The sequence below is a fragment of the Canis lupus genome, chromosome 14 (genome assembly GCF_003254725.2).
Source record: "Canis lupus dingo isolate Sandy chromosome 14, ASM325472v2, whole genome shotgun sequence".
Lineage (NCBI taxonomy): Eukaryota > Metazoa > Chordata > Mammalia > Carnivora > Canidae > Canis > Canis lupus.
Window position 1 is genome coordinate 30,699,867 of NC_064256.1, and position 19,077 is coordinate 30,718,943.

The 19,077-nt window shown below is 35.2% G+C and overlaps 1 protein-coding gene across 1 annotated transcript in view; it reads right to left on the reverse strand.

The window, feature by feature from the left end:
- The window catches only part of CRPPA (CDP-L-ribitol pyrophosphorylase A), a gene marked incomplete at its 5' end in the record, with an annotated part of 293,261 nt that overhangs the window by 173,153 nt on the left and 101,031 nt on the right, over positions 1-19,077 (reverse strand). The window contains one exon of the mRNA XM_035698317.2: positions 16,429-16,474. Coding sequence (XP_035554210.2) covers positions 16,429-16,474 — 46 coding nt within the window. The remainder of the gene's footprint in view (positions 1-16,428; positions 16,475-19,077) is intronic.

A 19,077-nucleotide genomic window follows, 5' to 3' on the forward strand; every position in this document is an offset into this window, starting at 1 on the left:
TACACTTCAATTCTCTAGTGCATCCCTTTTCAGCACTTCTATCAGAGAGCTGTGACTTTATCCCACTTTGCGCACGCTGCCCACAACTATACCCGCTGATATGCAAAGTTAAGCAAAAAGAAGAGAGCAACAACAGTTCTCAAGCCATAGCAACCCTGATGCAGAGCAATGTTCAGTTCTCTCAGAATTTTATAAACCTCCGGGCATCCACTATTGCCACTGTGAGTACAACACTGCCACATGATTGCTTGAGGGGTCAATCATTAGAGTAGGGACAAAAAAAAAAAAAAAAAAAAAGAAAAGAAAAGAAAAGATATCTTTACTCTCTGAACATTAGGAGATTCCTTCTTGCCCTTCTAGCCAGAGTTTGGGGGCTTCTCTTGGAGCTCCGCTTATTCCAGTGCCCACCTGTAGCTCTGGCCGTACTATATCCAAATCAGGTAGTATCATAGGAATAAAATTACAAAATACACTGCCAATTAGGTAGACTTAAAAGCTGAGTATTATTCATTAATCTACCTTCTACTACTTTACTTATAACCTCAAATAGCTCTCCTTTTTACTCTGTTCAGGTTTTATAGTTTCCTTCAGTGGGAGAAACAGGTAGAATATTCTTGTTCCACCTTACCCAGAACCAGAACCCTAGGTCTTTTTACACAAGAACAATTATAATAAAACCCTATACCTTAATATAGAACTCATTTAATATTTTTTGAAAGTTTTCTAAACGTTCAGGGGTGCCTGGATGGTGCAGTTGATTAAGCCATCTGACTCTTGGTTTCAGCTCAGGTCGTGATCTCAGGGTCATATAATGGAGCCCCCATTGAGTTCCACATTCAGGACAGATTCAGCTCAAGTTACTCTCTACCTCTCCCTTTGCACCTCCCCCCATGCACTAGCTCTTGCTTGCTCTCACTCAAAAATAAAATTAAAAAAAAAAAAAACAAAACAAAAAACTAAAGCTTCTAAGTCAACATAAAACATTCTACTGTAGTTTCATTAGAAGCATTTATCTTTACCCCATAGTATAAAAGTATTGCTTGCAATCAATGGCACCTTAGAGTCACTGAAACATGGTAGAAATCAAGTACTTGTTACATGCCTACCCAGTCACAGAAGATCACACTGTGAACAATGGCTGCTTATCTAACAAAACAGAACACTATTATCCATCTTATACCAGAACAGTACAGACCATGCTAGCCTTTAAATTTCAAAATCCAAGTCACAGTCTCATTTGCATATTAATCATGCATGACTTAAGAATATTCTCCAATGGAACCTTAATTCAGAGGCTTCCAGATGTAGAACTTTACATAGAAGTCAGCTGGCTCACTGGTCCGTAATGTCCTGGAGAAAACAGTACTCCCAAATCCCAAAACCAATTAAGCATTTACTGAAACACAAAGATATATAAAAAGGGGACAAATTCTCAGAAGATCAGTTGTCCTTTTGTGCTAGATTTTCCAATGGTACAACTACATACTACTAGTTCCAAATTAAAGTGAGAGAAGACATGGACGTTCTTCCACCAGAAAATGGCCCTCTGCCTCTGTTAATTCCTTTGCTCTTCAAGGAGTTGACAGTGGCAGAAAGGCAGAAACATTATCAGTATTTCAATCATTTATCCTGGAAGGTGCAGGGAAGGACTCCTAGAATGATATTCAGAATGTCAATGTTTTCAATATATCACATCTTCACCTGACAAACTCTTGAAATTCTCTCAAGTTTTAATCAAGCTTTAAGTAAAATGGAATTTCCTCAGGGCTTTTAATCCCCTGGCATAATATGCTTTGCAATCTAAAACTTAGCCAACTTTGGTTAGGGTATGTGGTTTAGCAAAATATACTCGTGTACAACGTGTTGTCAAAATGTTTAATTCCAGTGTGAGTCTAAAGTCTTTTATAGGAAATAGGAGATAGGATGTATAAATTTTTAAGTTTATGAATGAGGTCTAAAACTAATATGTAGTAACTCATCTTTCATAATTGAGGTCAAAAACTAGTATGTAATATACTCATGGGTACATGGTTCAGGGAAATATATTCATGTATAACATGTTGTCAAAAACGTTTAATTCCAGAATTATTCTAAAGTCCTTTATAGAAAATAGGAGATATCATGCATAGATTTTTAAGTTTATGAATGAGGTCTAAAACTAATATGTAGTAACTCATCTTTTAAAGTTCCTCTTATTGTCCCTTGAACATTGGGCTTCTTTGAACATTGGTACACATGAAATATATGCACTTCTATCAGAGAGCTTCAAGGATTAGAAAATGCATGTAAATTTTGGGGTTTTCCATTGAACTTCAAAAAAACAGTAATATGAAAATTTTCTAACATGTTCACCCTTCTTTTTACCACATGAAAAATCAATGACACACTAAGAGAAGCAAAGAATATCTATACATATGCCTGCAATTAATAATCAGTAAGGACTTGGGGCACCTGAGTGGCTCAGTCAGTTAAGCATCTGACTCTTGGTTTTGGCTCAGGCCATGATCTCAGGGTCCTGGGATGGAACCCTGTGTTGAGCTCTGCACTCAATGCAGCCTGCTTATCTCTCTCCTTCCCTCTCTGCTCCTCCTCTGGATCTCCAATAAATAAAATCTGTTAAAAAAATAATGATCAGTAATGACCCCAGAGTGCACAGAATGGTGTATTTTAGAAGAAGATTTCAAACATCTTCCAATAGAGACAAACCTAAATACTAGGTTAGTTCCATCACCAAGGGGTCAAAAAAATCCAGGCCAGCTTTCAATTATTTAGAAACATCCAACACCATGACTTCATCAAGCCTCATTATTCACTTTGCTGAACTCTTGAGCCAAAATCTTAATGTTCTTAGATAAGCTGTATCCAATCCAACACTATTCACATCCAAAAGAGGTTTCAAGCCCTAATCCATACAAAATTAGGACAGTCATCTTCCATTTACCTGTTTAGTTCCTTGAATCAACAGCCAATATAGGAGTATTTTCTACCTCACAGTAAGGATTTTAAAATAGTATTAAACAGAATCACCACTGCTGAGCCAAGGTCCCTGTCTCAGTTTAATACATAGGAAGAGGCCTCAGGTTTCTCTAAACATCTCATACAGGAAGTTTTTAGAACAGAGAGGGGGAAAGCACGTGGTCAATAAAGGGGGGAAAAAGCCAATAAGTCATTCTTATAGGACAAGTGGATAACCAGGATGGTACAGAGAAACTTGGAAAAAAAAAAAAAAAAAAATACCACACATACTCACTTTAAAAGGTCAAAGTGGTCTTTAGAAAAGTTACCTCTATTGTTGACTGCAATGTTTCAGCTGGAGGGCAATGGTACATAGGTTTTTTTTTTTTTTCAAGGTTTGTTATCAGATCTTCACCACATTTTTAAATGAGTCATTGAATACAGGATGAAGTTTCCTACCTTAAACTACAAGTAAGAAACAGACATGTGACATCTTGTCTCCTGCACATGTTTCTACATGTAACATATTACTATTTTCCAAGTAAATGATGCAATATATATAACTATATATAATATATGGTTTGAACATATATAGTTTGAAAACTACATATATATTTATATATATTATATAAACTATATATATTTATATATAAATTATATATTTATATATAAATATAAAATATATATATTATATTATATATATAAAACTAAAAAAAACTATATATATATATATATATAGTTTTTCAAAGTATATATTCTGAGTTAAGAGAAATGTGAAGGAAATGCAATTTTTCAAGTCTAATGACTCATCAGGATATTTACAAACTGTATTATTGCTTTAAGCATAAAAGTTGCATTTGGAGTTTTTGTTGTTTTATATTCTACCTACATCAGAGTCAAGTATAACTGGCTGGCTTTTGTCTTATCAAATCTTACTTGGCTAATTGCTTAATAACTCACTGTGACCTTAAAAGTTTCTTTTTTAATATGACAGATTAACTTCCCTATGCTTTAATTAGCATCTCACCAATGACAAAAGAAATCACAAAATTAAAGTGAACTCTACTTTCTCTAATCACCCAAATATTTAACTTTCCAATTTACATTTTTTTTACAGTAAGATTCCAAGGAAACCAAACTGCTATTAAATCATATTGCAATCTTCCTGTTCTGACTAATGAAGGCTTGACGCAAATGTTCTTACAGATTCACGTAAGATACAGTCACAGTATTACTTTCAAGACAGTGAAGAACAAAAACTTATTATGTACAAAGAAGTTATGGTATTAATGTGAAAATGTGGAAAATGAAGACTCACAGTGAAAAGCCAGATACATCAAAAATTGCAGTTTCTATGTAAATCTTAGCTGTCACATTGCATTGTCCAAAAAGCATGGTAATGACATAAATGGTGCCATCACTGGGTATTTAACAAGAAAAACCTGATGAAGACATACCACAGATGCAGAACATTGTCCAGTTACAGATGTAGAAAACCTGATTTAAAATTTTTTATTCTTTCAATTTGTAAAAATATTAACAATATATTACACTTAAAATACCATAACATTAAGTGTAAATATTAAAGGATCACGAAAATATTAAGGCATTAATTTCTTCATACGCATAAAATATATTACATCACAATGAGTCTTCCTAATTCTCAATAACACTGAATCAATTTTATTCACATGTCCTTTTACTTTATTCCTTTCCTTCAAAGCCAATTTACAAGTATACTTAGCTACTTTCAATGTATAAGCACAAATGATTCAAATGCTTGTCTACTGATTTAATTTTCCAAAACACAGTATGAAACATAAAAAAGCAGGTATATGGGGATTTATAGCTTACCTGTTAAAAAATACTTAACAATAAAAGAGCTGGCTTTATCAGTTACGTTGAAAAAAATTATTTTCAGAATAAATTCTAAGTTTCTGAATCAACAAATGTTGTACGTGAGAAATCAAAATCAACTAATTTAACAAATGGAAACATTACATAATGACTGAGAATACATGAATTTTTATGTGAACTTTAACTACTATTAACTAAAGTAATGTAAAAATTAAAATGATTTTCTGTTTTCACTATTTTGTTTTTCCATCTTTACATAAATATGGTGACAAAAGGCACCATGGGGCTTTTTTTTTTTTTTTTTTTAATAACACAAGCTTACTTGGGTTTGTACAATTATAACCAAGAAACAATAAACCCTATTTTTAAATAGTCTTTATCTACAAAATTAAATATATTAAAAGATTTGATGAAGGATGATGGTAGAAAATAAATGCAATCACTTTTAAAATTCCATAGGGTGTTTTCTATGAAAATTTTAGAATATTGCTCCTTCTGCCAAGATAAGGTCTGTCAGCATATTAAATTAAGTTTTGGTTGAGACTGTATATAATATGTAAATCTCAAAAAAAAATGTAAATCTCGATAAAATATGTTACTGATGGCTTCTGTTACTGCCCTAATGGTTTGGATACACCTGAGTAAGCAGAGGAGGCTTGGGTGGGCTCAACCAGCTGGCATGTCAAAAGTATAATACCTCTTTGTTAAGTAGCTATTTATAAACTTGTCCTGTAACGTCAGTGTCTTGTTGAGCTTATTAATCATGCTACTCTCTAGAAAAGTTTATGTTTTAAATTTCACTCACAGAAGCCTTAAGGGTTAAATAATAAAGTACAATGACCAAATCCACCTCTACTTCAGAAAAAGGAGTAGTAAAATGTTGTTTTATAACCCAAAAGGCTTAAAGCCTGGAGTTTTGTTTTGTTTTAAAATTATATTTATTTATTCACGAGAGACACACAGAAAAGCAGAGACACAGGCAGAGGGAGAAGCAGGCTCCATGCAGGGAGCTCGATGTGGGACTCAATCCCAGAATCGGGATCATGCCCTGAGCCTAAGGCAGATGCTCAACTGCTGAGCCATCCAGGTGTCGCTAAAAAGCCTGGAGTTTAAAGAACACTGCCTCTCTAGGAAGTGCTCTGAGATGAGTACCTAACTTCCCTACTATGTGCCCCAGCCCTGAGGGCACTGAGCTACTCTTAGAGAGAAGGCAAACCAACAATCCATTGACAGCTTAGGAACAGCAACTTGAACAGCTGGGGCACACAGGAGGGAGGTTAGGTACTCATCTCAGAGCACTTCCCAGAGAGGCAGTGTTCAGTGACAGACCCCTCCAGGAACAAAGGAACTAGCAGGCAGCATCTCCGTCATCTCCAACCACCACCACCCCATCCTGGTCCCTCAGTACAGGGCTACCTGCAGAAACTAGCATAGCACCTACCCCTAACTTGCTTATGCCAAACTCTAACCCTGTGCTCCAGGAGACCTACCCTTCCCAGTCCCACTTGCCTCAATCCTAGCACAGTGGGATCCCTCCCCTGAAGACAAAACTAATCTATGCTCGGACCCCATCTCCCAACTTGGGAGTTTTGTAGAGCCTTGGTTCTGGAAGTGGTAGCGACAGATCTCATCACAAACTGACCAGAGCACACTTATGTAAAACACACCACATTCAGGCCAGGGACCAACCCTGCCCACAGTAAAGAGAGCCTCTGCAGATGACTGGCCTGAAAGATAAAGGAGCCAGGACAAAACAGTGGAGTGAACATAATACACACTGGAGACATTCCTAAAACACCAGGCCCTGGGGGACAGGGAACACTGCACTTAAGGGCACTCCAGGACCTCTTCTTCATAAAGTCATTATCCTCAAGAACAGGAGCTATAGCTGAATTTCCTAACACAGAGAAACAGGCATAGAGACTTAGACAAAATGAGAAGACATAAAAATTTCCCCCAAATGAAAGAACAAAGTAAGGCCATGGCCAGAGTTCTAAAGGCAATAGGTATGTCACGTGCTTGGTGGAGTATTTAAAGAAGGATCATAAGGATTCTCACTAGACTTGAAAAAAACAGTGGAAAACTTAAGTGAGACACTTCACAAACAGATAACAAGGGGACACCTGGGTGGCTAATGGTTGAGCATCTGCCTTCAGCTCAGGTCACATTCCCAGAGTCCTGGGATCAAGTCCCACATCAGGCTCCCCACAAGAAGCCTGCTTCTCACTCTGCCTATGGCTCTGCCTGTGTGTGTGTGTGGTGTGTGTGTCTCATGAATAAGTAAAATCTTTTTTTTTTAAAGGGATAAGGAGTAAAAGCAGAGATAAAAGATTCAATACATGAAATGAACAAATCAATGAACCAGAAGACAGTAATGGAAAGTAATCAAGCTGAACAAAATAGGGAAAAAGAATTTTGTAATATAAGAATAGACTTAAAGAACTCAGTGACTCCATCAAATATAATAACATCTATATTACAGGAGTCCAAGAAGAAAAAGAGAGAGAACAAGGGGCAGAAAAATTATTTGAGGAAATAACAACTAAAAACTTCCTTAGTCTGAAGAAGGTAACAGATATCCAGATGCAGGATGTACAGATAACACCCAACAAAATGAACAAAAGCAGATGCATACCAAGACATATTTTAATGAAATTGGCAAAAGATGATGATAAAGCAAAAAATTAAAATCAGCAGGACAAAAGACAGTAACATACAAGGGAAAAGCCATAGATCTATTAGGGAATTTTTCTGCAGAAACTTTTAAGTTGAGAAGGTACTGGCATAATATATTGAGAAAAATCTGTAGCCAAGAATACTCTATCCAGCAAGGCTATCATTCAGAATAGAAAAAAATAAATAAATAAAGACAAACTAAATAACCTCATCACTAAACCAGTCCTGCAAGAAATTTTAAAGGGGGCTCTGTGAGAGGAGAGGAGAAACCAAAAGTGACAGTATGAAGGTAGAAAACATGAAGGCAGTAAAAATGAGTATTTCTATAAAAAGAAACTCAGTCAAGAAGTTCTCAAAATACAGGGATGTAAAACATGATAATATGTACATAAACATGGGAAGGAAAGGAGCAAAGAATGGGTTCAAAATTAAGCAACCACTAACTTAACATAGACTGCTATATGCAAGAGAGGTTATATACAAGCCTAATGGTAATTATATCAAAAACCACTAATAAATATGCAAATATAGTGAAATAAATTCAAATATATCATTAAAGAAAATCAACATACCATGAAAGACAAGAAAGGAACAGAGAAAATCTTGAGAAACAACCACAAAACACAAGTAATAAAATAAAAATGAATACATGTCTATCAGTAATTATTTTGAATGTAAATGGACCAAATGCTCCAATCAAAAGACACAGAGTGACAAAATGGATTAAAACAGATATATTCCAAACATTGCATCCTAAAACAGCAGAATATGCATTCAAGTACACATGGAACGTTTTCCAGAACAGGAAAACAAGCCACAAAACAAGCCTTGACAAATTCAAGAAGATTTAAGTCATACCATGCATCTTTTCTGACCACAACACTAGGAAACTAGAAGTTAACCGCAAGAGAAAAACCAGGGAAAACCACAATACATGAAGGTTAAATAACATGCTGCAAAACAATGAATGGGTCAACAGAGAAATAAAAGAAGAAATTAAAAAGTACATGGCAACAAATGAAAATGAAAACACAATGGTCCAAAAACTTTGGGATGCGGAACCAGTTATAAGAGTGAAGTATATAGCAATACAAGCCTACTTCAAGAAGCAAGAAAAACCTCAAAAAGCCTAACATTACATCTAAAGAAGCTAGAAGAATAACAAACAAAACCTAATGCCAGCAGAAGGAAAGAAATAATAAAATTTAGAGAAGAAATAAATGATATAGAAAATTTGAAAATTTTTAAGAAATAGAAGAGATCAATAAAACCAAGAGCTGTTTCTTTGAAAGAAATCAATAAAATTGGTAATTCTCCAGCCAGACTTATCAAGAAAAAAAAAAAAAGACTCAATATCACAAATGAGCAAAGAAATAGCAACCAACAACACAGAAATATGAATAATTACAAGAGAATATTATGAAAACCTATATGCCAACAAATTAGATGGCCAGGAAGAAATAGATAAATTTCTGGAAACATACAAGCTACCAAAACTGAAAAAGGAAGAAATAGAAAATTTGAACAGACTGATAACCAGCAAGGAAATTCAATCAGTATTGAAAAAAAAAAACTCCCAAGAAATAAAAGTTCAGAACCATATGGCTTCCCAGGCAAACTCTACCAAATATTTAAAGAAAAGTTAATATCTATTCTTCTTAAACCATCTGAATACATAGAAAAGGAAAGAAAACTTCCTAATTCATTCTATGAGGCCAGCATTTTCTTGACACAAAAACCAGATGAAGAAACCACTTAAAAAGGGAACTACAGACCAATATCCCTGCTGAACATAGAAACAAAAATCCTCAAGAAAATGCTAGCAAAGAATCCAACAATACTTTAAAAATATCATTCACTATGATCAAGTGGTATTTATTTCTGGGTTGTAATGGTGGTTTAATATCCATAAATCAATAAATGTGATACATCACATCAATAGGAGAAAGGATAAGAACCTTGTCATCATTTCAATAGATGCAGAAAAAGCATAAGAAATAGGCTTAGAGGGAGCATACCTCAACATAATAAAGCCATTTATGAAAGAAAAACTCACATCCAACATCATCCTTTGATGGTGAAAAACCAAGCTTTACCCCCAACACTGGGAATAAGACAAGGCTGTCCACTCTCATGACTTTTATTCAACATGGTACCAGAAGTCCTAGCCTCAGCAATCAAACAAAAAGAAAAGGAATTAAACCAGTAATGAAGTAGAACTTTCACTATTTGCAGATGACATGATACAACTGTATATACAGAAAACCCTAAAAACTCCCCCCAAAAACTGCTAGAACTGATAAATGAATTCAGTAAAGTTGAAGGATACAAAAATCAATGCACAAACCTCTGCTGCGTTTCTATACATCAATAATGAAACAGCAGAAAGAGAAATTTAAAACAAAATCCAATTTATAATCCCTCCCAAAATAATAATATACATAGGAAATAAACCTAGCTAAAGAGGTAAAAGACCTGTATTCTGAAAACTTTAAAACACGGATGAAAGAAATTCAAGATGACACAAATGGAAAGACATTCCATGTTCATGGGTTGGAAGAGCAAACATTGTTAAAATGTCTACCTTACCCAAAGCAATGTACATATTTAATGCAATTCCTATCAAAATACCAGCAGTGTTTTTCACAGAACTGGAACAGACAAATCTCAAATTTGTATGGAGCTGCAAAAGACCCTAAATAGCCAAAGCAATCTTGGAAAAGAAAAGCAAAGATGGAGGTATCACAATTCCAAACTTCAAGTTATATTACAAACTTGTAGTAATCAAAAAAGTTTGGTCCTGGCACAAAAAGAGACACATACTTCAATAGAAGGAAATGGAAAACCCAGAAATAAAGCCTTGACTATATGCTCAATTAATCTCCAATAAAGCAGGAAATAATATTCAAGGGGGAAAAGACAGTTTCTTCAACAAATGATGTTGGGAAAACTGGACATCAATGTGCACAAGAATGAAACTAAACCACTTTCTTACACCATACACAAAAAATACATTCAAAACAGATCAAAGACATAAATATAAGACCTAAAATCATAAAAATCCTAGAAAAGAACACAGGCACTAACCTCTTTGACATCAACTATAACAACTTTTCCCTGGACATATTTTCCTGAGAGGCAAGGGAAACAAAAACAAAAATAAACTATTGGGACTTCATGAAAATAAAAAGCTTTTCACAGTGAAGAAAACCATCAAACCAAACAAAAAGTCTACCTATGGAATGGGAGAAAGTATTTGCAAAATGACATATCTGATAAATGGTTACTATTCAAAATATATAAAGAACTTATAAACCAACCAAAAAACAAATAACACAATTTAAAAATGGGCAAAAGACATGAACGTACATTTCTGCAAAGACAACATTCAGGTGGCCAACAGACACATGAAAAAATGTTCAATATTGCTCATTATCAAGTTAATGCAAACCAAAACTATAATGAGGTATCATCTCACATCTGCCAGAGTGGCTAAAATCAACAGCACAAGAAATACCAAGTATTGGCGAGGATGTGGAGAAAGGGCAACCCCACCTGCCCTGTTGAGGGGAATGCAAACTGGTACAGCCACTCTGGGAAACAGTATGGAGGTTCTTTAAAAGTTAAAAATAGAACTTTCCTATGATTCAGCAATGGCATTAGTGGGTATTTATACAAAGAGTCCAAAAATACTAATCCAAAGATACATGCACACCCATGTTTACAGCAGCGTTATCCTCAATTGCCAAACTAGGGAAACAGCCCAAGGGTCTGTCCATTGATGAATGCATAAAGATGTGGTATATACACAATGGAATATTATTTGGCCATAAAAAATGAAATCTTGCCATTTGCAAGGACAGGAATGTAGCTAGAGGGTATAATGCTAATCAAAACAAGACAGAGAAAGACAAATATGATATGATTTCACTCATATGTAGAATTTAAGAACCAAAACAAATGAACAAAGGCAGAAAAAAAAGACAAACCAAGAAACAGATTTTTAATTAAAAAGAACTGTGGTTATGTGGTTACTAGAGGGGAGGGGGTGGGGGGATGGGTGAAATAGGTGATGGGGATTAAGGGGTGCACTTGCCATGATGAGCACCAGATGACATATGAAGTATACAATCACTATAATGGACACTTGAAACCAATATTATACTGTAAGTTTGCTGGAATTTTAATAAAAACTTAAAAAAAACAAAGCTTTGTTTAACCTCATAGTAAATTTATGCTTAACTGTACCTTTTTCTTTTCTTTTCTTTTTTAAAGATTTTATTTATTTATTCATGAGAGACACAGAAAGAGAGAGGCAGAAACACAGGCAGAGGGAGAAGCAGGCTCCATGCAGGGAGCCTGATGTGGGACTCAATTCCAGGTCTCCAGGATCATGCCCTGGGCTGAAGGGGGCGCTAAACCGCTGAGCCACCCGGGCTGCCCAACTGTACCTTTTTCAATGCAGACAACTGTGTCAACAAATATAAGAATACTTTATATACACATTTCCTAGTATCAAATACTTGACTGTAGATGGAAATCCATTTAAGTATACTGATCCTAGAATAAATTAAGCTTCAAAATAAGACATCTAAAAACACAAAAATAGAAGTCAGTTTTATACTTGCTGGAAACCACAATTTTGGGATTTTAGTCAAACACTTGCCTAAAGTTAGTTACATCAAAATCTTCATACTCAACAAAGATATGGACTCAAACATTAAGATACACCAAAACACACTTGCTATTCCAGTGACAAACTTGCGAGAACAAAATGCACTTGCAAGACATGACATTCATCAAGGAAATGCTTTTATAGAGCCTGAAAATATATAAATGAGACAATACTTTCATGAAAATATAATTTGTTGAACAGCAATAATTGGCATTCAAGTGAAAAAGCAGCACAGAAAGGACTTACAGAATACTAACACTCAGATCACAAGATGAAAAAAAGCTTCATCCCAGAAAAGGAAAAACTGCTATTTCTAGTTAAGTATTCAACCACCAAAATTAACATATACCAAAACTAAACAGTAACTAAACCATCATTGTGAAATCATGACTTGGAGCTTTAATTTTTACTCATTCTCTGGGCATGTCTAGAAACCTGCTATCTCAATATTCTGTTTTTCTCACACTCTCTGGAACTCTCTAGAAGATGATACTGTGTGTTTAGCCCAGCACTGTAAGAGAACATGTCCAGTCGCAACTGTGTGCTCACTCTTCATCGGGCCAGCTGAAGATGCAGTTTTAAACCAACAGAATCAGAACTGGGTAGGCTGAATTTTATAAACTATTTGCTGTACTGAATAAAAGAGCACTAACGAATCTAGTATCCACTACAGCTGTCAGCTTGAGCAGCTCATGACTCAGAGATGCCAAGTGGCCATGCCCGTGCCCCAGAGTGAAGTCAGACTTCAAGAGACCTAGGTTTAAATTGTGCATCTTGCTCTTACTGTATGACCAAGAGAAAAGTAATGAATCTAAACCAGAGTTTACCCATAATAGTATTATGTCTGTTACAATATTACAGTAAAAAAAAAAAAAAAAAAAAGGAGGTAACATACTTAAAAACTTGAGTTTTGAGTGCCGTGTGCTCAAATCCCGGTTTTGAACTTTGACAAAAGTGTATATGCCCAATTTCATATCATCTTTGAGAAAAAAATATATTTACATATGTTATATATATAATGTATGTATAATGTAGGGACAGATACACTGGATCTCAGTATTCATCAATTAGAAGTAGATAAAGTAGTATGGTAGGAGAAAAGAGTCACCTATCCCATAATTTCAATTTTTCAATTCTATGGGGAAAAAATGCAGCTGTATCCTTTAACATATGACTCTATTCAATTAAATTCACTGTTAGAGATGAGATAAAAAAAAAAAAAAAAAAACCCGAGACATATCCTCTCACCTTCACTGAATCAATCTAAAAGAGGTTCACACCAAGTTATGGGCAATGCTGAAATCCAATGTCTTTCAATAGAAAATTCAGTAATTGTTTTCATATATAAACTTGGTGGTAAACATCAGACCTAAAGTTGGACTAGAAGGCTCGATAGTCTTTATGATTTCTTTTAAAGATTTTATTTATTCATGACAGACACAGAGAGAGAGGGGCAGAGACATAGGCAGAGGGAGAAGCAGGCTCCATGCAGGGAGCCCAATGTGGGACCCGATCCCGGGTCTCCAGGATCACACCCCAGGCTGAAGGCAGTGCTAAACCGCTGGGCCACTGGGGCTGCCCAATAGTCTTTATTCTTATACTGAATGTAACCATTCATGCTTTATCATTTTCATTATGTTGCAAGGTCCTTAATCCCACTAGTGAGTGACTTAATACATTATCTACTGCATTAACTTCTGAAAATATAAATACTCCAAATTTGAAAACACATGTAGTTCAAGGATATCAGAGAAGGCAATGTGAACAATCTCTGCTTAAGGAAAAAAGATAATAGCTGTAAAAAGAGGTAAACTTCCAAAGACAGAAACTTGTAGTTAAGAATGTATTTTCTATCCTTCTTAAATCAATAATTGCTTAGAACCCTTGGTTATCCTATAACATGGACACGGTGACATGACCTACATCCTTAAGTAGTTGGAGAAACACAAGATGACACACATAAAATGCTTTAAACTTTGTCTTTCACAAACTAAGTACCCAGTAAAATACTGTGTTGTAGTAGTGCCTAGAAAGATACTTTGAACATTCACTAGAGACAGGCAAATAGGTGAATTTGTAACTCAGATCATCTGCTATATATCTTATTTTATTTTGCAATTTTATTTTTTAAAAATCCAAGGGTATTCATTTGCCTATGCCCAGCATTATTTCTCCTATCAGGCCTCCGAGAGAGTATTAGTGCAAATCATACGGGCAGGTAGCAATCCCAGGTAAGCAAAAAGCATCTGGGCTGATGAACACAGTAAGAGCTCTTAATGCAATAAAAATATTATCTAAAAAGAAATGACCTAAGACTCAAAAACAGCCTACAGGGGTGCTTCCATAATTTAACATACAAACCAAGTAGCCAGAGTTTTTGCTAAAAATGCATATTCTGATTTAATGGGGGGGGGGGGGGCACACATCCTGCATTCAGGTTCTCAGGTAATCACAATGCTGCTGATCTGGAGGCCCCACTCCAAAAGGGGAGAAGCCAGAGAGGAGTGGCCCTCAAAGTTTATGAGCAACACCACAATCTCCTAGGAAGTTACTAGAAATGCAAACCTTACAGCATAAGGAAATTTTTTGAGATTATTGATTAGCTGTTTACATGCAGTCAGATTACTTTCCCTGAGAATAAAATAACATTTTGTAAGTAAATTAAAAATAAAAATACCACACTAAAACATGTTACAGAAAAAAACAACAGTCTCTCTCTGTATACAATTTTCAAAACTATACTCACTACAGTAACACTTCAAAGTAGGCTTTTGCATTATAAGAAGCCTGCTCTGATACATTGTAGGCCAATATAATGTGTACAATCTTCAGAAGGACCACTTACCAACTACTCACAGGTTAAATCAGGTCCACTGTACCTACCTAACAAAGGTATGAGTGTGTCAGGAAATCAGACTAGTTTTCTATTTCCTCGTGCTGAGAACATAACCAACCACATCATGGTTTAGTCAACTGCTCCACAGTAATGTTTACACAACGCCTGGCTGATGCGTAAATACATGTCGACATTTTGATTTATAGCTAGAGACGATCTGTTTATGTACACAGATACACAGACCTATAAATTATGGTACATTAATGGTTTGAAATGCAATATTCTTGGGTGCAAAAACCTTGAGGGCTAACTACAAGTATACAATGTCATGACCAGAGAGAAGATTTCAGTTTTGTCAATGTGAAGCCAATTGATTATTCAAAATATGAGGGAAAACCTATCTAACAAACTTATGCATTCAGAGTTGAGATTAGCATTTTCTTCAACTTCTGATTCTGAATTACAACTTCACCTCTCTGTCAAAACCTAAGCACACAGATCTATTCTTCATCAATTTCGAAGGTGTCAGTAACAGATGGTGAAGCCCCACACTTGCTTCAGGATCGGCACTGTCATTTTTGCCAGAACCACAAGTTTTAACAGTGTTTCTGTGGGACACATCTTTGATGTCGCATCAGGAGGAAGGGAGGGAGGAAGGAGTGCAGAGTGCTCCTGGCATCTAGAGCAAAGCATGCTGCTCAACAATCTGCAGTGGTCAAAACAATCTTGAAAATGAAGAATTACCTGGACTAAGATACCCAGGCTGCTGAGATTCAGAAACACTGAATGAAATGACGGAGGCTGTAAAGATAGGGAATCAATGTCCCCTGTGTGTCATCATTACATTCCTAGTACAGTGTTCAGCACAACAACAAATATTTGTTGATTATTAAATAAACTACCTCTGTGTAACTGTGAGGCCTAGAGATGAAAAACAACGATAAAGGGATTATTACACATGTTGTATCTAAATTACAAAACAAAACTGCAATCATTGTCAAAACTGAAAAGGAATTTAACAAATCGTTTAGTCTTATTTCTATACTTTGGGGGAATATCTCAATATGAAAGATGCAATATAATGGACTGATATGGCAGTGTTATGGGGGTGGGGGGAGCAGGCCTCTGAGTAAAAATAAATATCTAAAATTTATTAAAATCAGTTTTTACTTCTAAATAGTGTTAAGGTCCTATATTTTTCTTAAATTAAGTATTTCCTTTATAAAAATTAAAACCAACATGACATAACTAGTAAGTGATATTTCACAAGCAGGAAATGTAATTATTTTCCAAAAAACAAATCAGAGACCTCTGTGGCCTACAGGCATTTATGCTTCTGAGAATTCTGGGATTTAAAATGTCATGAGAAATTCTAAACCGGCTTACATTTTTGAAACACAGGAACTGACAGTCACAAGGCCAAACATACCCTTAATAATCGATTCAGCTGCATACAGATCTCGTTTGTAGGTCACCTAAAGGACAAACAAACCTCATTAGACTTAACAGAGCAGGAAGGAATGTGAGAGCAATAAAATTATGCCCCAACGGAAACAATTTATTTTGGAAAAACTGTAAACACGTAGTACTGACAATTTCTAAATTATAACAACAATACTAAGTTCAGAAAAATATATTCTATTTCTGCAAATTGCTGAATACTGGTTTTTGGATCTTTAAACTGAGGTCTTATGTGGCAGTGGTTATCAAAATCTTATTAATATGAGTAAACTATTATTTCAAAGATGACGTGGTAATGTTCAAAAAGAAAGTACTAGCACTACTAGTTATCACTGCTTAATAGTAAAGTTTTATGTCGTAAGGAAGGAAGGAGTATGTGTAACAAAAATCACTAAAACATATTTTTAGTTGAAATGAGGGAATTCTCAAGGATTAATTCACATCAAGGGAGACTTCCTTCTGAACTGAAGGAAGCAGATAATCTTTATGTAGATAAGGCTCACCTTTTAAGTTTTTTATTAATATGTGGATCTCACAGAGACGATGGTAGCTCTGTGTACGTAAGAGCAATCATTAGCTTCTCTGACGAACGCACATCCTCCTTCTAACTGTAACCTGCCATAATCCTAGCGCAGAGATTTCCCAGAACATATCCTATGAGCTCAAGCACAGAATATGTCAGATGTGTGGCAGTGCAGAACGAGTTATGTCAGAATTGAAAAAAAAAAACCTAGAAGATAATGCACTATATTAATAAGTACTATAAGCTTAGGAGTTTGTTCATCATCAAAGTGCTGAGATGATTATGTGGAAAAGTACTTACCAAGGGAGTATTTTTCTGTGTCTATAATTCATATTTTTTTCCTTCAGACTATCTCATAACTAGACTTGAACAAAAACTTTGTTCAGCTTAAGCTGCTCAGGGCACTTCTACCCAAAATAGATCCCCCTGCTATGCCTTTATCTTGGCAGGTAAAACCTGCTGCAAAACATTATCCTATAACCCACAATTAAAGTAGTAGCTAACACATAAGATAGAAAATTGGGGTGCCTGGGTGGCTCAGTCAGGTAAGTGTCTGAGTCTTGGTTTCAGCTTAGATCATGATATCAAGGTCATCTCTCTTTCCCACACCCCTCTGCCCCTTCCTCCCATGCTCTCTCTCAAATAGATAAACCTTTTAAAAGATGTTAGATAGAAAATCGCTTGAGCCTTTAACTAAAGTATTAAAGTCAAATATGACATTATTATATTATTGATAAAACAAGCACATGCAAACCAAAACTAGTACTATAGTTACTAATCCACAATTAGATTCCAGTATTTGGGCAGAAAATAGAAAACAGACATTTAAAGGTCCATGCTACATATTTACCAAATTAAATAATATGCTAATCTCATTCATTCGTTCAACAAATATTTATCTGATAACTACTGTGTTCTAGGTCCTGTTCTAAGTTTGGGGAATATAGCTATGAAAAGAATAAGCAAAATTCCTTAACCTGTGAAAACAGTATTTTGACAAATTTTCCTGAAAGAATTCCATTAGGTAAGCTTTTATTCTGTTTCCTTGAAAACCTAAAGTTAACTAGGTAACTGAAATCAGGCTTCAGTATTTGTAATTCAAATGAGAAAATAGTGTTTTTCTTTAATGATTTTCTGCTGTGTAGGGTAAACTCAGAACTGAAATAGGAAGAGATCTAATTACCATTATTCCTTTATATTCCTTCTGGCTTTAAGGAGTAAAACCACATTCAAAATTAAAATACAGGAACTGTGAAAGTATCTTATGCTTCCCCCCCGGCCCCCCAGAGATCTTAATGATGAATTTAAGTTAAAAAATTGGTCTCGAATCCTAAAATCCCTTTTCCAGCATTCTTGAAAGACCAGTTTTTTAAGACTTACCAGCTTTGCATTGCAATCAATCTTAGTAAGATACATATTTGTATCACCTAACGGCCTTTTCTCCACTGTTATTAAATCATTTACTGAGTAAACAAGTCAGACTCCTAAATTTCCATTGGTCTACTGTTTCTTGTAGGCTGTGGATACCTACTATACACAGATTAAAGCTTTTTTATTGTTTACTAATACCTTCTATATAAAGCCTTATTTACTACTTCAACTCCACCTCTCACCAAACACAGATTTAATGAAAATAAAGTACAAAATGTTTCTCACAAACTGGTAAAGTCCTGCATGTAAAAATAGCTGAATTTTTTTCTAATTGAAACAGTTAACTTCAAAGAGAACAGTACTGGAAAATGTTGCAATTGTAAATTGATGAGTTACACTTTTTCTGTCAAACTTTTACAGGAATATGGGTTGCCCTCTCCTTATTTTTTTTTAATTTTCAAAAGTTTATTAAATGAGTTTTGAAGTTGATTTCCTTCTGTCTGCATGATCTGTAGCTTTCTTTTGACCTTGCACAATACATTATGAAAATTAGTTACTTTAAAAGAAAAAAAAATATCAACCCTTTAGTGATGGAATGGAGCCCTCAATCCTCTGATTCACTCATTTTCATGCTGCTTGCTCAGTAGAGACTCAGAAGCCACCTAAAGACCAGGGCTCAGGGCCTCATGCCCTTACCTAGTCAAGCTCAATTTTTGTCTCTTT